General features: G+C 40.0%; 1 protein-coding gene across 1 annotated transcript in view; it reads right to left on the bottom strand.

The window, feature by feature from the left end:
• Positions 1-10,949: 10,949 nt before the first annotated feature.
• Positions 10,950-22,064, bottom strand: part of LOC120931781 (chloride anion exchanger-like) — a 91,605-nt gene continuing 80,490 nt past the window's right edge. The window contains exons 19-21 of the mRNA XM_040343546.1: positions 17,431-17,576; positions 12,866-12,931; positions 10,950-11,230 (exon numbers count right to left, since the gene is read on the bottom strand). Of these exons, the coding sequence (XP_040199480.1) occupies positions 11,207-11,230; positions 12,866-12,931; positions 17,431-17,576 (236 nt within the window). The 3' untranslated portion in view covers positions 10,950-11,206. The remainder of the gene's footprint in view (positions 11,231-12,865; positions 12,932-17,430; positions 17,577-22,064) is intronic.

Raw genomic sequence — 22,064 nt, forward strand, 5'->3', positions numbered from 1 at the left:
CGACGCAGTCCCGAATCGCAAAAAGTACTCTGGTCTTTGGGCAGCAATATGGTCCGGGGGTAAGTGGTTAAATAAAATGCATTTGTCCAAAAATACAAATTAATTAGGGTCGAATCTGTCAGTTGAAGGCCTATGGTATCTGTTGGATGTTCTAAGAAGATTGAACGAAGCAGCTAAACTGTACGACACCATGATTGTACATTTCTGGTCGAATGCTCCGCCCACAAGCTATAGTAGAATTATAATGTTGTTTGACTAGTACCGTAATAATTATAATTATTAATTATTATTACTAGTCAAATGACATTAGAATTCTTCTATAGCCTATAGCCTATGGGCGGAGCATTTAATCGTAAATGTCCGCTTGCTGTGATCGTATGTTTTTAGCTGCTTCGTCGAATCTTCATGTCTCTATAATGTTGAATCTTTTCTCTCTATGTCGAATAATCTTGGACTAATAGAGTTAGGTTAGGCACATTCAACCGCAGGTTTGTCAGACACAGATCGCTTTTGTCACCGTCATGTCAAATCTTCTATCTATATATATCAAACTGTTGTTGCAATGTAACGAATATATAATGTATACGAAAATAAAGCATTTTTTTTTTGGAACTTTAGAAGTTGTCGGATTCTAAAATGTATGGTATCAACATGATAATGATAATGGGGTTGAAGGCAAAAAGACTGTGCACTTTGCAAAGAGCAGTTGTCCCAGAGCCGAGTAAATGATCAGAAGCTTTTCTAACATACAGTGCCTTGAAAAAGTATTCATACCCCTTGAAATTTTCCAAATGTTGTCATGTTACAACCAAAAAACGTAGATGTATTTTATTTAGATTTTATGTGATAGACCAACACAAAGTGGCACATAATTGTGAAGTGGAAGGAAAATTATAAATGTTTTCATTTTTCTTTACAAATAAATATCTGAAAAGTGTGGCGTGCATTTCAGCCCCCATTACTCTGATACCTTAACTAAAATCTATTGGAACCAATTGCCTTCATAAGTTACTAATTAGCAAATAGAGTCCACCCGTGTGTAATTTAATTTCAGTATAAATACAGCTGTTCGATGGAGCCCTCCAAGGTCTTTAATTTCTATTTTAAACTGAATAGTTTGTTTTACAAGGTGAGAGTTTACAATAATTTTTCTGTGACGTGTCATGAGGACAAACACTGCAGTTCTGGTTACTGAAGCCCACCGATTCCCTCTGGAAGACTGAGGAAAATAATACATTCAATACCTTCGCCATCTCCCCATCCCTTGTAACCAGATGTCCTTCCTCATTCTTTATGGTCTGTCCTCCCTTTTTTACTGTTTATATACTTAAAGAATTTCTTGGGATTTTTTTTTGCTCTCCTCCACTATGTGTCTTTCGTGTTCTATCTCAGCTGCCCTAATTGCACCCTTACAGATCTTGTTGCATTCTTTGTAAAGTCTGAATGTTGATGATGATCCCTCAGCCTTGTATTTTTTGTATTTCAATGTTTTTATTAAAGTTTTATAAGTATAAAGGTGCAACAAATTATATCTTGTATTGCAAAAAACAAATATACAATCATATTTCAAAGAAAAGTTTGTTTTTGAGTTTCTTTGGTTGTTACATGAGGCCGTTATATTATAATACAAGTCAGACTAAAAATATAACACTAAATCTATTTATAGTTTTAAGGACCAATTCAGTAGCAACAGGATTAATTTTAAAGTGAGAGAAAAATAAATAAATTAATAAATAAATAAAATAATAAAAGAGGGGGGGAGGGAAAGGGTGTACTCCAATCTAAAAGAAGAGCTTCTAGAACAAAAATAAAAATATTAATTGGGTGTTAGATAATTAATCCAGGGTTCCCAGACTGCATTAAACCAATCAATTTTATCATCTTTGAAAGCTGACAAAATGTTCATTGACCATTATCCAAGACAGCTTGGTCTTTAATAGGTAAAATGAAATTATAGGGGATTTCCAGGATTTAGCAATAGTAATTCTAGCTGCAATAAATATAAATGTAACAAATCTCTTCACTGGTTTTGATGTGCCCTCCACCTGGCGACCTAAGAGTGCATCTATTGGCGATTTGACGAGATTCACCGTGGTTAGAGAATATATAAAATTATAGGTTCGTATCCAGAACTTCCTCACTTTCTTGCAAGTCCACCAAATATGGTACATGGTTCCTTCAGTACCTTTAGCTCTATTACTAGCGGCGGCGCAGCCCGCTCTTCTTTGCCGTCTTCTGCCTTCTTCTTTTCTTCCGATGTTGACGCGACGATTCTTCCCGCTGTAATGCCGGGTGCGCGGCTCGCACCAATTTATATAGGCCTTTTATGACGTCACGCCGCTGCTAGTAATAGAGCTAAAAAGAAGATAGCGGCGGCCAGCCCCGAAGAAGGCACCGGAGAGCAAGCGGGAGAAGAACTGGGAAGCGCCGAGATGACAGCGGATAGCGGAGAAGATGGAAGAAGACCCACGGAGAGTGGAGAAGACCCCCCGGAGAGCGGAGAAGACCCCCGGAGCTGACTAATAAATTATTTTAAAACCCTGCGTTGTGTATTTATTTTCTTTTACACTTTTCCTCCAGGTGAATGGGTAGGGGTACAATGTACCCCATATTCATTCACCTAGGGTGGGGGGCCGGTATCTGGGGCCCCCCTTATTAAAGGGGGCTCCCAGATTCCGATAAGCCCCCCGCCCGCAGACCCCGACAACCAACGGCCAGGGTTGTCGGGAAGAGGCCCTGTCCTTATCAACATGGGGACAGGGTACTTTGGGGTAGGGCGGCCGCAGGGCGCCCCCCTGCCCCAGAGCACCCAACACCCCATGTTGAGGGCATGCGGCCTGGTACGGCTCAGGAGGGGGGGCAAGGGCTCGCTCTTCACCCCTCCTTTCTAACCGGCCGGGCGGTGTGCTTGCATACGGGTCTGGTATGGATTGTGGGGGTGTAGGGGGTTCTCCTTACAATCCATACCAGACCTAAGGGCCTGGCATGCCCCTGGGGGGGACCCATGCCGTTTTTCTATTTAAAATTTGGCATGATTCATACCAAATGCCGCGGCTAGAATTGGCGGGAATCCAAGTCGGATCCCTGTCGCTTCTATGACAGCTTGTTCCCATGGCTCCCGTGACGGGGCTCGTAGGTGGTCAATCTCGCCGAGAAAGGGAGCGAGATTGACACAATATCGCGGTCAGCTACAGTAGAGGTTCTAGCATTTAGAGCTCCAATGTAAGCTAGAAGCAGCCTGTAAAATAAGTTGTATGCTTATCTTTCCAATGTCGTGAGTCCAAAAACTGCTGTATGATCTCTGGTCACTGCAGATATTCTGAGTGTTAGATCCCTGGTCCACTTTGATTCTTTCCATTTGCATTGCAAAATGTCAGAGTTTTAAGACACGGACATGGCAAATGTTCCAAAAACTTGATAATCTGAATATCAAAAGTTAAATCCTGTCACAAGAAATATGTTTTACCTATGTGTAAGAATTATTAAAATGTATTTAAACGTACCAAGATCCAGGCAAATCATAACTCAGCAAATGCATTGTGTATTATTTTTTAAAGATCTGGTCTCCCAAACTGTAATACTCGATGAGCCAGTAACACCTCCATCTTCTGTTATCAGTTATGTAAAACTTTCCATAAGGCCAGCCAGGTCATAACTATTTGCAAAAGTTGATGACCTGTTGAGCAGCGGTGAGCTCACATATCCTTTATCCTATGATACTGAGAGATTAGATGTCATAATAAAAATTCCATATATGTGTAAATAAAAGTGTTTCAATCAATACAAATTCTGATGTCCCGTTCTTATCAAAGGTCACAATTGATTTTTAGATGCTTAGAGGTAATGAATAATATATTGCCTTTGTGAACTGTTCAAGAAAAGAAAAATCTATTTACAGTATTTATATTTTTAAGCAAGGATGGATTGGATTTTATCCAATAAAAAATGTAAAAAATCAAATGTCTTCATAAATTTAGGCCAATATGTAATACTATGTATTTTCAAAAAATAAATAAAATAAACATACATTGATTGGTTTGTGCAAAAGTTCTAGCGTGTACAAACTATTATTTATAAATTGGAATTTTTTTTATTTCATTTTTTTTATACTAGTAATGGCAGCGATCAGCGACTTATAGTGGGACATTGATATTGTGGCAGCCAATTTGACACTTACTGAAACTGACACTAACTGTTACTGATAATAAAGTGCATCTGTCCAAACACTCTGTGGACTGGCTGACATTTATCAAAATGAATCAGTCCTGAATTACCAGCAGCTATAAAGGCCCTGATGCTGATGAGGTGTTTTTGGGATGTGGAATCTCTGCAAGACTTTTAGGCTGCTTAGTGTTATGGGTGTTGATTTTATCTGGAAGAAATTGTTTGGTGTAGGTTTCATGGTGTCAGGACCTGGATTTGAACCTGGGACCTCGGCTGTGTCTGGCAGTGAACCTTCTCACTGAGCTATCTGGGATGCTGGACAGCTCCCTGTCTGATCTGCTGGACAAACCCATCTGATCCGTTGGACATTCCTGCCTTGTGTCTTGATTGCCTTGAACCTTGAACCCCTTGTTCCTCCCACAAACTTTCTGATATAAGCCATGTCTCAGCACAATATTCTGGCAAGGAGGAAGTGCAATCTCCAGCCTGTATCCCGCTCCTGTCTTCCCTGCTGCCATCCATATTTTCTACTGCTCGTTATCGACCCTTGGCTTGTTATCGACTACGCTTCTGCTTGATCCCAACCTGCAGATACTGATTACCGACCTTTTGGCTTGTTTACCGACCACGCTTCTGTTTGATCCTTACCTGCTCATCCTCTATTGTACCCCGGCTTGCTCACCTCCTGGTGGGGCGATCCTGAGGACTGCGACCTGGTGCTAACACGCAGCAAAATCCATCTCCACCTTCAGGAGCTCTGGTGAACACCAGTTAGCGCTTAGACTCCGCACCTCAGGTGACCCTGTGTCATCTGCCAGAAGTGACTGTCTGCACACCTGTCATCAACTGCTATAGCTACTGGCCTCTGAGCCTGACTCCAGACCGTGACACATGGGCATAATTTTTCCTTGTCTGTTTGACAAGTGTATATCATTAACATTTTTGACAGCAGGGCAATTTTTGCTTTCATTAAGAGTACCTCTATAGGGTTACGAAGTGAAGGCACCTCTGACACCCAAAAAACTATTTTTCCACACCTATTTGACAGGTGCATATCATTTCAACTTTTGACAGCAAGGCAATTCTTGCTTTAATCAAGAGTACCTCAATAGGGTTACGGTGTTAAGGCACCTTGGACACCCGATGACCACTTTTTCCACACCTGTTACTACTGTGGAAGAGACACCAGAATTTACCAAAAAAATCTCTAATCTTGTTAGGCCTCATCATACAGACTGGCTCCCCAAACCATTGTTTACAAAATAAAGAAAGCTTGCAGGGATTTTACAGGCAGACTAAGGGGAGCCCCCAGGCACTATATTGAACGGAATTTTTCATTTTTATTGTTTTATGTTTATGCTTTCACTTTAAGCATCAATAATTCACTGCTCATTTTAAAAATTGAAGTTTTTACAAACTTTTTTTCATTGATACATGTCCCCCAGGGCAGACCCCTCAAGTTCGGGTCCAATAGACTTCAATGCGGTTCATTCTTCCGTTCCGAACTTTCGTGATGTTTCAAAATTCTGGTGCGAACCAAGTAGGTGGTTGTTCTGCGTATTCCTAACTGTAAATTCTATTGGCTGTAATGGAATTGCACATAACAACAAATATTAAGAAAAAATATAAGAAAAAAATATCATTATGCGGTAGTGCAATACATATTTAAACGTTATTATTATAGGCTCTGGATGGAATTGTGTTGCCAATTTAGAAATGGCCAGCAGAATAGTGTCAATTTTCGATTTAGTTTTAGTCATAGTCCTTTGACTAAAATTCCATTTTAGTTTTAGTCGTATTTTAGACTTATGACTAAAATGCCATTTTTAGTCGTATTTTAGTCATCTGAATTGTTTTAGTGGTATTTTAGTCTACAAAAATAGTGTTGATTTAGTAGACGAAAATATTTTAGTTGACAAAATTAACACTGCTACTGACGCCGGAACTCTGCCTCATCTACTACTAACCCCTGAACTTAGTCTCATTTACTACTGACCCCGGAACTCTGCCTCATCCACGACTGGCCCCTGAACTCTGCTTCATCTATTACTGACCCCTGAACTCTGCCTCACTTACTACTGACCCCCGAACTCTGCCTCATCTACTATTGACCCCTGCACTCTGCATCACTTACTACTGACTCCTGAACTCTGCCTCATCTATTACTGATCCCTGAACTTTGCCTATCTATTACTAATCCCTGAACTCCGCCGCATCTACGACTGGCACCTGTGCTCTGCCTCATCTATTACTGATACCTGATCTCTGCCTCATCTACCACTGGCACCTGAACTCTGCCTCATCTACCACTGGCACCTGAACTCTGCCTCATCTATTACTGATCGCTGAACTCTGCCTCATCTACGACTGGTACCTGAACTCTGCCTCATCTATTACTGACCCCTGAACTCTGTCTCATCTAATACTCATCCCTTAACTCTGCCTAACTTACTATTGACCCCTGAACTCTGCCTCACTTACTACTGACCCATGAACTCTGCCTAATTTACTACTGCCCACTAAAATCTTCCTCATCTTCTACTGACTCTGGAACTCTGCCTCACTTACTACCTAACCTTTGCCTATCTATGGCCTATCTATGAGTCTGTAGCTGGCTGCAATTCTGACCTGTTAAGTTCCATGGTCGGAATGGCAACGCAGCTGCAGTAGCCAGCTTCACACAGTGCTGTGGTTGTGTGTAAGGGAATCCAATCTCAGCTATGTGTTGTATGGAGAGGAGGAAATCTGCTAAAGTTGCCCAGGCTGTATGCAGTGCAGGGATGGGAGAAGGAGCTCAGCAGAGTGCCCTGCCAGAAGTCACCCCTGTCCCATGCCCTGCCACTGCCAGCAGTGACTCTTGTCCTCTGCCATCAGTGACCCCTGTCCTGCGCCATGCTGACCCCTGTTCTCTGCCCTGCTGACCCCTGCGCTCCGCCCTTGGGATACCTGTACACTGCCCTGTTGACCATTGTCTTCCGCCCGACATCCGCCATGCTGACCCCATACACTGCCCTTCTGACCCCTGTCCTCCATCTTTCAGGCTCCATACACTGCCCTTCTGACCCATATCCTCTGTCATGCTGACCCCTGTACACTGCCCTACAAACAAATGGCCTTTGTACACTGTCCTACAACCTGCCAACACTATCCATTGCCTTGCTGACCTCCCATCCTCTGCCCCCTGACAGCACCCCTACATCAGACATTCTACATCTGGCCCTAATATTAATGAAAATAAAATTTGATTAGCAATGTATAGTATTTATTTCAGCTAAATACCAATTGAAAGAATATTAAATACATTAAATTCCTGATTTATAAATTTCCCTTCCTTTGATTTGTTCTCCAAATTATTATTTTTTTTTTTAATGAAATGTGTGTTTTTTGTTTCCTTTAATTGCCATGGAAAATGTTCACAGGCATTTAACACTTCTACCACCTTGTGGCAAAACATAAAAAATAGTGTAGAGTAATGACATCATCACATCAAAAACTCAGTGTGTAAAACGAAAAAATAAAAGTGTACAAGGCAGTAATGCTGGGCAAAGAAGGCTTGTATTATGTTTAGGGAATGTCAAAATTAAAACCTTATGCGTCTAAGGCCCCATACACACGAGAGGATTTATCCGCAGATACGGTCCAGCGGACCGTATCCGCGGATAAATCCTCTCGAGGATTTCAGAAGATTTCTATGCGATGGCGTGTACACACCATCGCATTGAAATCCACGCTGAAATCCTCTGCCGATGACGTGTCGCGCCGTCGCCGCTATTATGACGCGGCGACGGGCGCGACGCTGTCATATAAGGAATTCCACGCATGCGTCAAATCATTACGACGCGTGCGGGGAATCCCTTTGGACGGATGGATCCGGTAAGTCTGTACAGACGAGCGGATCCATCCGTTGGAATGGATTCCAGCAGATGGATTTGTTGAGCATGTCAGCAAATATCCATCTGCTGGAAATCCATCCCAGGGGAGATTTATCCGCGGATAAATATCCGACGGAGTGTACACACCATAGAATCTATCCGCAGAAACCCATTTGATGGGATTTATCTGCGGATAGATTCTATGGTGTGTATGGGGCCTAATGGTAGTAGTCATTCCCTAACATATGTGACACATACTGTACTTGCATCTGCTGGAGTGTAGAAAACACAGAATAGTTACACAAAATATACATGTACTTCTGAATAAGGTCTAGAACAGGCATGTCAAACTCAGATGCAACAATTAGGGGAGTAAATCATGTTTTTAACTTATTTTTTATTGTTTTCAAAAATAAGGGAAGGAAATGGAAGGTAAGGTACAAAACAGAGCCTCTGGGTAGACCCCAGCTCAAGGTAATACAATAACACACATAAACAAAGAAACAAAAACAGTAACAGATGAACTTAAATTAAAAAACAAAAAAGAAACCCCACCCTTGTTTCTCATAGAACTCAAGGAAACTCCCCGGACTTCTAGGACCAGTATAATGACAGTATAATGTATCCTGGGGAATTTATCCCTCTCCACTATCCTAAGTGCTGAGTCGTCAAAAAACCATGAGCCATGAACCGTACAATTGTCAATTGAGCAATAAAAGACAGGGGACTATTTAAATACAGTATCACTCCTAGGCCATTTTAAAAAAAAATGTAACGGAGACTGCCAGGGTTCAATACTGAGCAGGCCAGTTAAGTTCCTCCACCCCAAACTCGCTCATCCATGTCTTTATGGTCCTTGCTTTACGGTATGCTGACGCCTTAAGAGTTCCCATCACTGGAACTAAGGGACCAAGCCCAACCCCTGAAAAACAACCCCACAACATAATCCCCCCCCACCACCAAATGATTTGGACCAGTGCACAAAGCAAGGTCCATAAATACAGGGATGAGCAAGTTTGGGGTGGAGGAACTTGACTGGCCTGCACAGAGTGCAGACCTCAACTCGATGGGATGAATTAAAGCAGAGACTGCGATCCAGGCCTTCCCACCCAACATCAGTACCTGACCTCACAAATGCGCTTCTGGAAGAATGGTCAAACATTCCCATAGACACACTACTAAACCTTGTGGATAAACTTCCCAGAAGAGTTGATGCTTTTAAAGCTTCAAAAGGTGGGCCACCTCAATATTGAACCCTACAGACTAAGACTGGGATGACATCAAAGTTCATTTGCGTGTAAAGGCAGGTTTCCCAATACTTTTGGCAATATAGTGTATCTTTTACCTCTAGCAGGACGGTAAAAGAAGTCCTGCTAGCTCCTCCACCGCTCCTGCCCATTGAAATCAATTGTGCACAGCGGCTATACCGCCGCCAAAGTAAAGGCACTTTGCAGTGGTTTTTAACCCTTTCTCGGCCGCTAGCGGGGGGGTTAAACCACCCCGCTAGCGGCTGAATATCGCAGTGAAAATGAAGGTAAATCGCCGCTAAAAATATCGGCACTTTAGCACCGACGTCGCCCCCCGCCCCAGTGTGAAAGGGGCCTTAGGGTAAAGATAGCTGCTGAAAAACAGAATGTCTGTCATCCGAGGTGGGAGGGAATGGAACAGTATGTTACAAAAGGTATAATAGGAGCAGAATTTTTGCAATATAACAGTGGGATCTGAGGAGACTTCGCCCCCCTGCCATTTGGACAAGAAGAACTACCATACTACCATTTGGAATTTAGGGTCAGCCACCAGATTGACCAAGAGCCTCTGTTTTTTGTCCCCAGACTCGAAAATCTGACCTTTAAAAGCTTGGCATCTGAGGTGGTCGATTCAGTGTAATGCATGGAGTGAGATCTCCTTGCCTGAGCAAGAAACGCATACTCTCTAAAGAAGGGTTTGTTGCAAAATTAGCCCCAGCATCCCACACCTGTGACTCTAGTCCCCCTTAGTAGCTGAAATGTAGTCGCCTCTCTCAGTGGCTTTAAAGGCTTCCCAGGTCACCAGGTTTCATTTAGCTCCCAATAGTGCGCATCTTTCCCATTCATAAATTCCCCCACTTTACTATGCCGAAACCAGCCAGTATTAAGCCTCCAGTAACCTCCCCCTCTGCCCCCGCCCAGCCGCAGGATGACCTTTAGTGGAAAATTATCTGAGATCCCAGAGGAGGGAATGGATAGAGTGGATGTGGTGCAAAAAACAAGGTATATCCGGGAGCCAGAAAGATGGGCAGCAGGGAGGTGCAAGAACCTTTTATCCTGGGGATGTTTCCACCACCAGATCTCTGTAAGATTAAAAGCTGTGGCACAATAAGTCAAGTCTGACCTAGGAAGCCTGGATGGGTTAGTAGTGTCTAGCGCCCCATCTAATATGTTATTAAAATCCCCAGCTATAATTTTTCAGGACACAGGGTATTAAATCTTTAAGAAGTCTGCATTTTGTCTACTAGGAGAAGTACCTACCTAATTCTAGAAAAAGATTAGGGTACTTTGTAATTTAATATTATAGTTCAAATTTAAATTTACAATTTGTAATTGTAAATTGTAATCCCAGAGAAAGGGGCAATGAAATATTTCCTGAAATATTAAACTACAAACTTATGTAAGGACATATAATTTATCAGATAAAGAACAACAACTGGGGTGTATCCCTTTTTTATCCTTAAACCACTAAAGGAAAGAGGGTCACGTGTAGCCCAAAAAACACCAGTTGGATGTACTGTCCAAACTGATATTCAGTGATGACCAAGAACAGCTATACTTTGATTAAATGTTGAATACAGGAGGTGGTAAACAAGTGTTATACTCACATAGACATGAGTATGAGATTCCTATAGAAACTCTAGGATATTGATTGATAAGAAGAACCCACTTGCCAAGGCTGTATTGTATTGCATATGTTGGTAAAGGATAATAATGTACACAATGATTCCTATTAACAATAATGGCATAACATAGATAACATATTAGGGAACATAACATAGATAACATATTAGGGAACATAGCATAGATAACAGATTGATGTATTTAGGATTCATTTTTACTCATCATATACTGTATAATATAAAACATTTGTGATTCCAGCAGAAAACGTTTCATTGATATTTTTATAATACAGTCAACAGATTAGAATTTCGTTTCAGAGGAGACCTGGAAGAGAGAAACACAATGTCAGTTCACAAGTATATATACAATAAAAATATAAACAAAAGTTAATTGGGGAAATTCAATAAAGTCTTCGCAATCTTTTTCTGGCAGTATGGACCTTTGAAATGGCCTGCACTAGATTAAAAAAAGTCCCTGTGGTCCATTTTGATGGCTTTATAAATACATGCTTCAGGTTTAGGTAGTTCTTATTAGTGCCAAATTTACCATTACTGCATCAATTTCAAAAATAATTATCTCCTGTTTGCAGATAATAAAACTGCAGATAATTAAGATGAACTCTAAGTTGGCATACAGAGACAGGCAGAGTTCCTGTCTCTGTACGCGGTGTAGCAGACAACATATTTGCTTCCACTACTTCCTGCCCCCCTCATCTGTCACTGCTTGTTAAGAACAGTGTTGGCTTTACGGCTGACAGCCTCCAACCAACTAGTGATTAGACATGTGCACACTGAAATATTTTGTTTTGGAATTTCGTTTTCGTTCGAAAAATCTATTTATTTAGTTACTCCCGAAATTCGTTTTTATTTATTTGGTTTTCTTTAAAAAAACGCATTAGTCCGAAAATCCAAATTAGTTAAGGTCGAATCTGTCATTGAAGGCTTATGGTGTCTGTTGAATGTTCTAAGAAGATTCGACGGAATCTTAAAAAAAAAAAAAGAAGATTCGACAGAATCTTTAAAAAAAAAAGAAGATTTGACAGAATCTTTTTTAAAAAAAAAAGATTTGACGGAGCAACGAAACTGTACGACGCTGCAATCGTACATTTCCGGTCGAATGTTCCACCTACAAGCTATAGAAGAATTCTAATGTTGTATGACTAATAATAATTATATTTATTAATTATTATTACTAGTCAACCAACATTAGAATTCTTCTATAGCCTATGTCGAATCTTTTCTCTCTATGTCAAATCTTGTCTCTCTATGTCGAATCTTTTCTCTCTTTTGTCGAAAATAAAAATAAAGCATTTGTTTATGTTGGATCTTTCGGTTTTCGTTCTCTGCCCTTTTGTTATCGTTTGTTAAAACGATAACGGAAATACCTGAAAATTCGGACGAAAATGCATTCGGACGAAAACGAATGCACATGTCTACTAGTGATGTTGCCTGTGGGGGAATTTGAGGAGGAAGCTGAGACATTAGTTCAACATCAGGTCCACTCTCTCCTTTTGATTGACAGCAGGTAGTGGGCAGATTCTATAGCCAATAGCAGGCTTTCTATTATATATGCATCTGCCCACTGCCTGCTGTTAATCACAAAGGAAGTGAACCTGATGGTAAAATAGTGTTTGTGAATCCCCATCAGGCTCCATCGGGCTCCTCCCACCTGGCTTTACAACTCCTTGGCTGCTGCACTGTCTGTGTGACAATTGCAGTTGAAAGGAGGAAGCTCAGCTCCACTAAGCACATAGTTCCTGTATGGATTCTCCGGTATTGGTGCGCCTCTAAATGTGGTGCATGCTTTACAATTCATGTACCAGTTTACAACAGGTACATGACTTTGTCACCCTAAAAAGACATCTGTTGTGTGGAAGCAGTTATTGTTGCAGTACAGTATGCACACTAATTCAAAATGAGGGGTATTAAATATGAAGTCTGACATATTTATTTTACTTACAACGTGGTCTTGGATGTAGTTGGTTCCATTTGTAACACCATATAAAGATAAAATGGTTCCAGGATCCTATGAAAAAACAAAAAAGTTTAAATTCACAAGTAATGTCGACTTACATACATTAAAAACATTCATACATATGAAGCAGGCCGTAGGTGCACTCAGTGGGACTTACAACAGGGAGGAATTTTCCAACATAGTTTAATAAACCTTTTCCTCCTGTTGTAAGTTCCCGCTGAGTGTGACTACTACGGTACCTGCTTTATATTTTTAAATATTTTTTCTGTGGATTGTACCTGAGCCAATATCTCTACAAGCTTGTGTGGTGGCCCACTTCTACACTATCTACATACATACATACATACAGTATCTCACAAAAGTGAGTACACCCCATCATATTTTTGTAAATACTTTATTATATCTATTAATGTGACAACACTGAAGAAATGACACTTTGTTGCAATGTTAAGTAGTGAGTGTACAGCTTGTATAACAGTGTAAATTTGCTGTCCCCTCAAAATAACTCAACATGCAGCCATTAGAAGAGGGAAGGTCTGGACAGCCGCACTCCAATAAAAACAGCTTTATTGTGCAAAATAACAAAAGTACAAACCAAAGCAGGGTACAGGATACAAACTGATGCGTTTGGTGGTGGGAGTATCATAATCTGGGGCGCCATGAGTGCCGCCAGCACTGGGGAGCTACAGTTCATTGAGAGAACCTTGAATGGCAACATGTACTGTGACATAGTGAAGCAGAGCATGATCCCCTCTCTGCGTAGACTGGGCCACAGGGCAGTATTCCAACATAACGACCCAAAACACACCTCCAAGATGACTAGTGTCTTGCTAAAGAAGCTGCGGGTAAAGGTGATGAACTTACCAAACATGTCTCCAGACCTAAACACTATTGAGCATATGTGGGGCATCCTCAAACAGAAGTTGGAGGAGCGCAAGGTCTCTAACATCCACCAGCTCTGTAATGTTGTCATGGAGGAGTGGAAGAGGACTCCAGTAGCAACCTGTGAAGCTCTGGTGAACTCCATGCCCAAGAGGGTTAAGGCAGTGCTGGAAAATAATGGTGGCCACATACAATATTGACACTTTGGGCCCAATTTAGAGGCCGCATGTCCTCTAAAAAATGTAAAGCTCAATACACTTCTCGGTACTGTACTAACACATCCTGTGAATGGAAAACCCAGTACTTTTCTTTCAGCGACAAAGTACACTGGGGACCACTTTGGAGGGTGCACACAGACACACCAATCCACTTGCAGGAGATACTGGTGTTGCTGGAACTTGTTACCCGGCAAGTGGAAGAAACTGAAAAAGAGCCCGAACGCTGTGTAATTTCAGGGGGCTCTGAATATTCTTTCCCCTAGTCAGAGAAGATGGTGACCGGAGCCTGACTTTCTATCCCTGGTCATCACTGACAATGTATAGTGCACCAATAACATAGACACATTACCAGGGTCAGCCACTCAGGTATAAGCACTGTGGAATCTTCTTTTCTCTTTTTTTGCTTATTGAAGTGGTGGGCTCCCACCTAAAGTTTTTATTGGGATTATTCATTAGATCATTTCTTTATTTTAGAGCTGCCTATTTTATTCTCATTGGCTTTAAACTAGTATTCATGTGTGTATTTCTTTATTGTTTTGTGTTGTCTGTGTAAAAGATGTGCAGTGGTTTTCATAATGTGGTACCAAAAAATGAATATATGTCAGTTTACCAATTCTCTAAGCAGAAATAAAATGTCATTGTAACTCTGTGTGAGCAGGCAGGCATTAATTGCAGAAAATACATGCAATGTGTCTTCTGCAATGATCACCTGATCACAGTAATCCCTGGAATGTAAGCTGAGCTGAGCAAGCCTACAGTGGCTGGACTGATCCTGTGTGCCGGGATGACTAGCTCCAATGCATGCACAGTAGTGATGTGATTCCACGCTGGCCATGGAAGAGGCCCAAAAACTGGCACACAGGAGATTATGCCAGCACCAGAGGGACCAATGTAAATGTGAGTTTCTCTGCCTCCATCATATGATGGACATAAATCAGTGTGCCTGCACCATAGACCTGTCATAAATACACACATGAAGCGCCTCCCCGAGTTTCAACTCCCATGGTGCACCATTGTTTCGGGCTGCAGCCTCTGTCTATGTTCCAATGACCTTAATATATCTGTGCAGAAAGACAACCCATTGTCATAGGGAAGCTTTGCATGCCATGTTGCTGGAGATGGGCCAGAAGCACAGCCAGGTAGAGAAAGAGGACTCCACCAAGCACCATGTTGGTTGTGGCAAAAGGGGAACAACATGGTGAGAGGTCACAGCCGATCTCTTGTACAGACCGCAGGCTCCACATGGCAGCCTGCATTTAATGAATGGTCTTTGGGCTGTAATGTATACCTACATTCTGCTTTATAGATGAGAGCAGAAAGCAATATCCAACCTCTGTTATAAACTTCCCTTAAAGGGCTGCTGTATAAAAATGTGCTACAGAAAAAAATTCTGTTTCCATTAGCAACCAGTCAGAATACTTTATTTTCAAACACGGACTGCTGGAATGGCAGTTGATTGGTTGCTTTTAGCAACAAGGAACTTTCCTATAGCACACTATTTATACTTCAGCCTTTGTGGTTTGAATGATTTTGGTGCAGGCTACATGTCTTGGCAAAGGCCTGTAAATTAAAGAGGGTACTGGTGGACTGAGGACATGAAAATCAAAAACATTTATGTCTCCATGGCCTTCCTTGGGATAAGGCTTTTGTAGAGTAATGTGCAAAGTTAAAGTATAACTTTTTAGTTTTGGTTAGAGTTGTTAGGGATTGGAACACTTGTCAGGTTTGTATTGCTGTTTGTGTCCCTGTTAGAGAGGTTTACCCTATTGTCATGTTAACTATTATCATCAATAGTGAAAGTAAATCCTAAATTTTAGATTGCCCCCAGACCAGTTATAGAGGGAAATCTTCTTATGGGGACACTAATGCCGCATACACACAATCGGTTTGTCTGATGAAAACGGTCTGATGGACCGTTTTCATCAGACTAACCGATCGTGTGTGGGCCCCATCGGTTTTTAACCATCGGTTAAAAAACTAGGAACTTTTTTTTTAATTATCTGATGGTTAACTAACCGATAGAAAAAAACGATCGTCTGTAGGAACATCCATCGGTTAAAAATCCACGCATGCTCATTCTGGTAAAACTAGCATTCGTTATGGAGATAGCACATTCATCACGCTGTAACAGACAGAAAAGCGCGAATCGTCTTTTACTAACACAAAATCAGCTAAAGCAGCCCCAAGGGTGGCGCCATTGGATTTGAACTTCCCCTTTTTAGTGCCGTCGTACGTGGTTTACGTGACCGCGTTCTGACACGATCGTTTTTTTGACCGATGGTGTGTAGGCACGACTGATCATCAGTCAGCTTCATCGGATAACTGATGGAAAAATCCATCAGACTGTCTTCATCGGATGGACCGATCGTGTGTACAGGGAATAATTCTTGTGTCCCTGGTCACAACTGAGAGGTACTGGTTCTTTCACTTTGGAGGGATTTCTTTTGACTTGCTGTTTTGGCTATGCAACAGGAAGTAAAGGGAAATCTCTCCAATGGGACACAGGTTGCAAAAAACATGACAGGGGTTATAACCCTCCCTTGCTTTATCAAAAATTAAAAGAAAAGTTTTGCCTTTAGTTCTACTTGAAAGGCATGCTTCAGGTACATTTTTTCCAGAGTCCCTTTCACTGTTTTGCCTGATGAAGGAAGTTGAGCCTCGGAAACGCGTTGTGGGCCGCTCCTGTTTGTTCCCAACTTCTGTGGGGCATGTGTGTGCTTGCTAGAGATGCTGCCAGTTTCCATCTTCCACAATGGGTCCTGATCATACTACTTGTGGCTTCACCAGTCCATCCAGAATGCTGTTTAATCGCTCTGCTCTTCAAACCCACCCTGTACACGGACTCTGAAAGTTTGTATGGAAGTGACTATATATAGTGACTATATAAATTGACCTAAATCTTACTCCATCTGATCTAGCGCCATTTCTTTATGTTGCATGTTCCTGTGGGATTCCCATACCTGTAAGGAGCTGCCGGAGACTGCAGATAATAGTATCCACACTGTTTCTACATGGACCTGTTTGGATGCCACTATATTTTTGGACTTTGGGTTATTATTCATTGCCACTAATTGCTATCAGTTTACTGCTGTCTGTATATCAGTGGAGCATTGACTTACTGGCTGATTTCAGCTTGTGTCTTTGTATCTCGAAAAGCATGATTGATTGCCTAGCAACAAAGGCAGGATACAAGGAAGCAATGGTTGAAAATCTCATTCCTGCTAAGGTTGGAGCCATGCCTTCTATATGGATTATGTGATCATCCCCAGCCCTAACAATTGGAATACACTCCTTACTGGGAACTTCATGGCCCTTGCTGAAAGTGGGATCATACCCATGGAAACTACTCCCCCTGGACAATGAGAAGGTCCAGACCAAGTAACAAGTACCAGTACTTTATCGTGTATTCTTTGTCTTTGACATACTATGAACATTTAAATCAGATGCTACCTTTTCTGGGTCACACTTGAATGCATCCTCTATGCCTTTTGCTTCAAGTACATGTAAAACTGCATCGTGGACAGTGACATAAAATATTGATGTTTTGATGTCTTTATCAAAAAATTCACTTCTCTTTAATTTGTCCAGAATGGAACCTGGGGAAACAAATGTACAAAAGTAAAACAAATGTTAAAAAAAGTGGTTGCCTAAGACAACATTTTCTATTTATCAACTTATTTAAAATTTTGTGTAAAATTTTTATACTGTTTTTGGATAACTCTAGTACTTATTGCATAGTCACAATTTCTCCACAAATCATTATGATTTCAGATTTCTGGATATTATTCTGTCATCAGAACCCACTTATCTTATCTCACAAGGATATATGTTATGGGACTGTTTTCACTTGATCAATATATATTATATATTTATTTATGAGACGCACACATTGGGCCAGATTCACAAAGAGATACGACGGTGTATCTCCTGATACGCCGTCGTATCTCTGAGTTATGCCGGTCGTATCTATGCGACTGATTCATAGAATCAGTTATGCATAGATATTCCTAAGATCCGACAGGTGTAACTGTGTTACACCGTCGGATCTTAGGCTGCAATTCCAGGCCGGCCGCTAGGTGGCGTTTCATTTTTTTTTACGTGACGAATATGCAAATGAGGAGTTACGCCGATTCAGAAACAAATGACCGCCCGTCGCTTTTTTTTTTCGTCGTTTGCGTTCGGCTTTTTCCGGGGTATAGTTACCCCTGGGTCTATGAGGCGCAGCCAATGTTAAGTATGGCCGTCGTTCCCGCGTCGCGATTTGAAATTTTTACGCCGTTTGCGTAACTCGCCCGTGAATGGGGCTGGACGCCATTTACGTCAAAACCAAGTTCACGTCTAAACCAATGACGTCCTTGCGACGTCATTTAGCGCAATGCACGTCTGGAAATTTTAGGGGCGGCACATGCGCAGTACGTTCAGCGTGGGAACGTGCCTAATTTAAATGCTCTACGCCCCCTACCCGGCTCATTTGAATTACGCGGGCTTGCGCCGGAGGATTTACGCTACTTTACAGGCAAGTTCTTTGTGAATAAAGCACTTGCCTGTAAAACTTGCGGCGGCGTAACGTAAATGACATACGTTACGCCGCCGCAGAGATACGCAAATCTCTGAGAATCTGGCCCATTGTTTTTTTGGGACTTCCTTTGGTTTACAAACTTTTTATGTGTATATCACACGCTCACATTATTTCAATTAGCACTTATCACTTGTACTTGTAATTGCTTGGGAATTGCACACCTATTCTTTGTATTTACATATAAATACACGTATTGTAAAAAATATGACAATATATATATATATATATATATATATATATATATATATATATATATATATATATATATATATATATATATATATATATATATATATATATATATATATATCAGTGTTAATTTTGGCAGCACATTTTGATTTAGTTTTAGTCTTAGGACTAAAATGGCATTTTAGTTTTAGTTCCATTTTAGTCTTTTGCAATTGTTTGAGTTTAAGTCATATTTAGTCGACTAAATCTACTGTACATTTTAGTCGACTAAAGGCGGCCATACACGGTTCGAATTTCGAAATAATTTTCTTTCAAAAATCGCATCAAAGAATTACTGTAACAAATTTTGCACCGTTAGTGGGCTGCAGCAACAGCCGATGTTCGTGCGGCAATCAAATTTGAGGAATCCGACATGTTGGAATTTTTTGGAAAAACAAATGATTTTCTGATTAACTATGGGAGAATTGTGCGAAAAATGTAATGCAAAAGAAAATGTGCATGTGCAAGAAAATAATATTACCGGAGAGAAAAGAATATTCAGGGAGAGAAACGAATATTCCCAGAGAGAAAAGAATATTCCCGGCAACATGAAGGTTTGGTCGGCCGAATTTTGAAAAATCAATGGTGGCATCATCGGATCACAAAAAAAAAAAATTTCTGATTTAAAAAAAAAAATTTGTTCGAAATTCGACCGTGTATGGCCTGCTTTAGAATCATTTTAGTCGTCTAAAATCTAATGGGTATAATGAAAGTGTAATGCATTAGTGAACATTCCTCTACAATTTCCAAACTCATTATATACTGCTGGAGTGAAAAATCTCATGTGTTATTATTTATGGTATTGAGATATAAACATGCACTACAGACCAGTGTTCATTTTGAAGTCGAAAATTTAATTTAGTTTTAGTCTTAGTCTTGACTAAAATGCCATTTTAGTTTTAGTCGTATCTAAGTCATCTCAATTGTTTTAATTTTTTATTTTTTTTGCAAAATCTTTTTTATTGAAGTTTACATTGGCATACAAGACTAGCCTCACGCAGGGGCCGAATATTTGCCCACGCAAGGGCAGTTCCTCTGTTGCGACAACATGCCGCAACAGGGCACAACACACATCTTAAACATCCTAACTTAACTTATACTATAACCCCAATGTGGGGAGAGGGTCATTTCAGGATAATATGTGCTCAAATTGGTACCGACAGGAGAGTGCAGCATGAGAATAGTTGGGTCAAAACACTAACAAACTGCAGACATATTGTCAATCTAGGCATTAGCTACTACATTAGTTGCCGTGGTGTTATCATCTAGCCAACAGTTCCTTACCTTCTCATATACATATATATATATATATATATATATACATATATATATATATATATATATATATATATATATATATATATATATATATATATATATATATATATACACATACACACACCTCCATCTAGTGTTCAAAATCATGAACTACAATCCACCAAAGGATATATATTTCTGTGGGCTGCAAAAAACACCTCACCAAAAAAATATATATATATATATATATATATATATATATATATATATATATATATATATATATGTATATGTGTATATATATACAAATATGACATAAAAAATACAAAAAAATAGAATGTAGAAAAATGAAAATATCCAATTTTTTTTTATTAAAATACGAATAGTGATAAGCAGCCCAAATATTCCAACAAATAAATGATATTAAGTTCTCAGATATCATCTAATGAGGGTATACTCAAATCCTGTATTTAATAATAATAGATAGAGTTAAAAACAAAACAAAAAAAAAACATATACCCATAATTCAATTTAGAATACAAAACCACCCATAACAATGTCTGAGGGTCTTCAAAAATCAGCAATGCTGCATACACCAGGTGCCAGAATATAGATACCTTAACATGTGAGTTTATTTACTTCTTACCAGGAGAGTGTTGAGCTCATTTACCCATCTGGTCTCATTTTGCAAGGAAAAAGCATTTGAGCTGTATTTGTTGGTGCCCTGCTGGCACCTGCTAAATGTGAGTGTATTTTTTATATGATTACTGTTGTTGTGATAAAACCTACTACACTATGATATTACACTATGATACTATCTCTGGGGTTTCTTACTCTTCTTGAGTGAATGATAATTTAGATTGGAAACATCCACAAGTGGACTAATGATTGGATTTCTATGAAGAAGATTTGGGAGCCAGTTCACAGGATTTAATATATAGGCTTGTTGGCTGCTTGACGGTCGCTACCATCTGATAAGCGTAAATTTCACTACGGCGCGTGGAAGAGTACTTTGTTATATTAAGAAGAAAAATTACGGTTTATGTTTATGTACATGATTTCAAAATATCACATGATTGGGGATTTCCTTATGAAATAGCTTGACTTTATATTACACTTATGGACATTTTGATAGATTTTTTTCACAGGTTATTGTATATTTAATTTAACAGAAGGGCTAGCGCCTACCTTTTTTTGCTTTTTGTATAGTTGAAGTGTCATACAGTGCTCAATTTATCATTTAGTTACTATTTTTTAAAGACGGAGCCCTCATAGTATTGTTAGACTTTTGCGCATGTGCAAGAGTCAGTCATCCTGCCCACAGAGACCTGGTTGGTAGTGTCAGCTGAACTGCGCATGCACAGCTCATTTTACATGCTAGAGAAGACAGCAAGCAAGCAGGTAGGAGCATATTTTTTGCAGAATAAACATTGCATGCCTTTTCTGCAGTAAAGAGCTTACCTGCTCGCTGTTTGTGACAGTGGAACTTAGGCTCTGCTTTAAGATTATCAACTCATTATGTTAATCAACCCTATTCTAAATATTTATTTATTATCACCTATTTGTTGTCATTTAATCTTTATTGTGTAAGTAAGAAATAAATTATCAGTAACTGAACATGTTTGCCATAGATTAAATGGTTGGATAAGGCCATAGTACTATGTAGTATTTGTTTACCATGCTAACCTGAACGATCAAATTGTATTGCCCAATTTTTCTATTAATAATAATGTGTGATCAGTCCAGACTATTTGAAGTCATTGTCTAGTGTAGGTTGCATTCCTTCTTTGATCAACATTATCAATAGTTTCAAGGTGAAGCATTAGATCACTAAAAATAGTGCACATTTATCTCTGTGACATTAAAATATTAATGTATAACAAACCGCAAATAATCAGTGCAACAAAGAGGAGATACAAATAGCAGTCTAGACATCAGTTCTCAATAATGAGTTCAAAGCATCCAATTAACCAAAAACGTTTTGACTGTTGACTGTTTGACTTACTATAAAGCAAGATTG

Source organism: Rana temporaria, chromosome 3 (assembly GCF_905171775.1).
Source record: "Rana temporaria chromosome 3, aRanTem1.1, whole genome shotgun sequence".
Taxonomy (NCBI): Eukaryota; Metazoa; Chordata; class Amphibia; order Anura; family Ranidae; genus Rana; species Rana temporaria.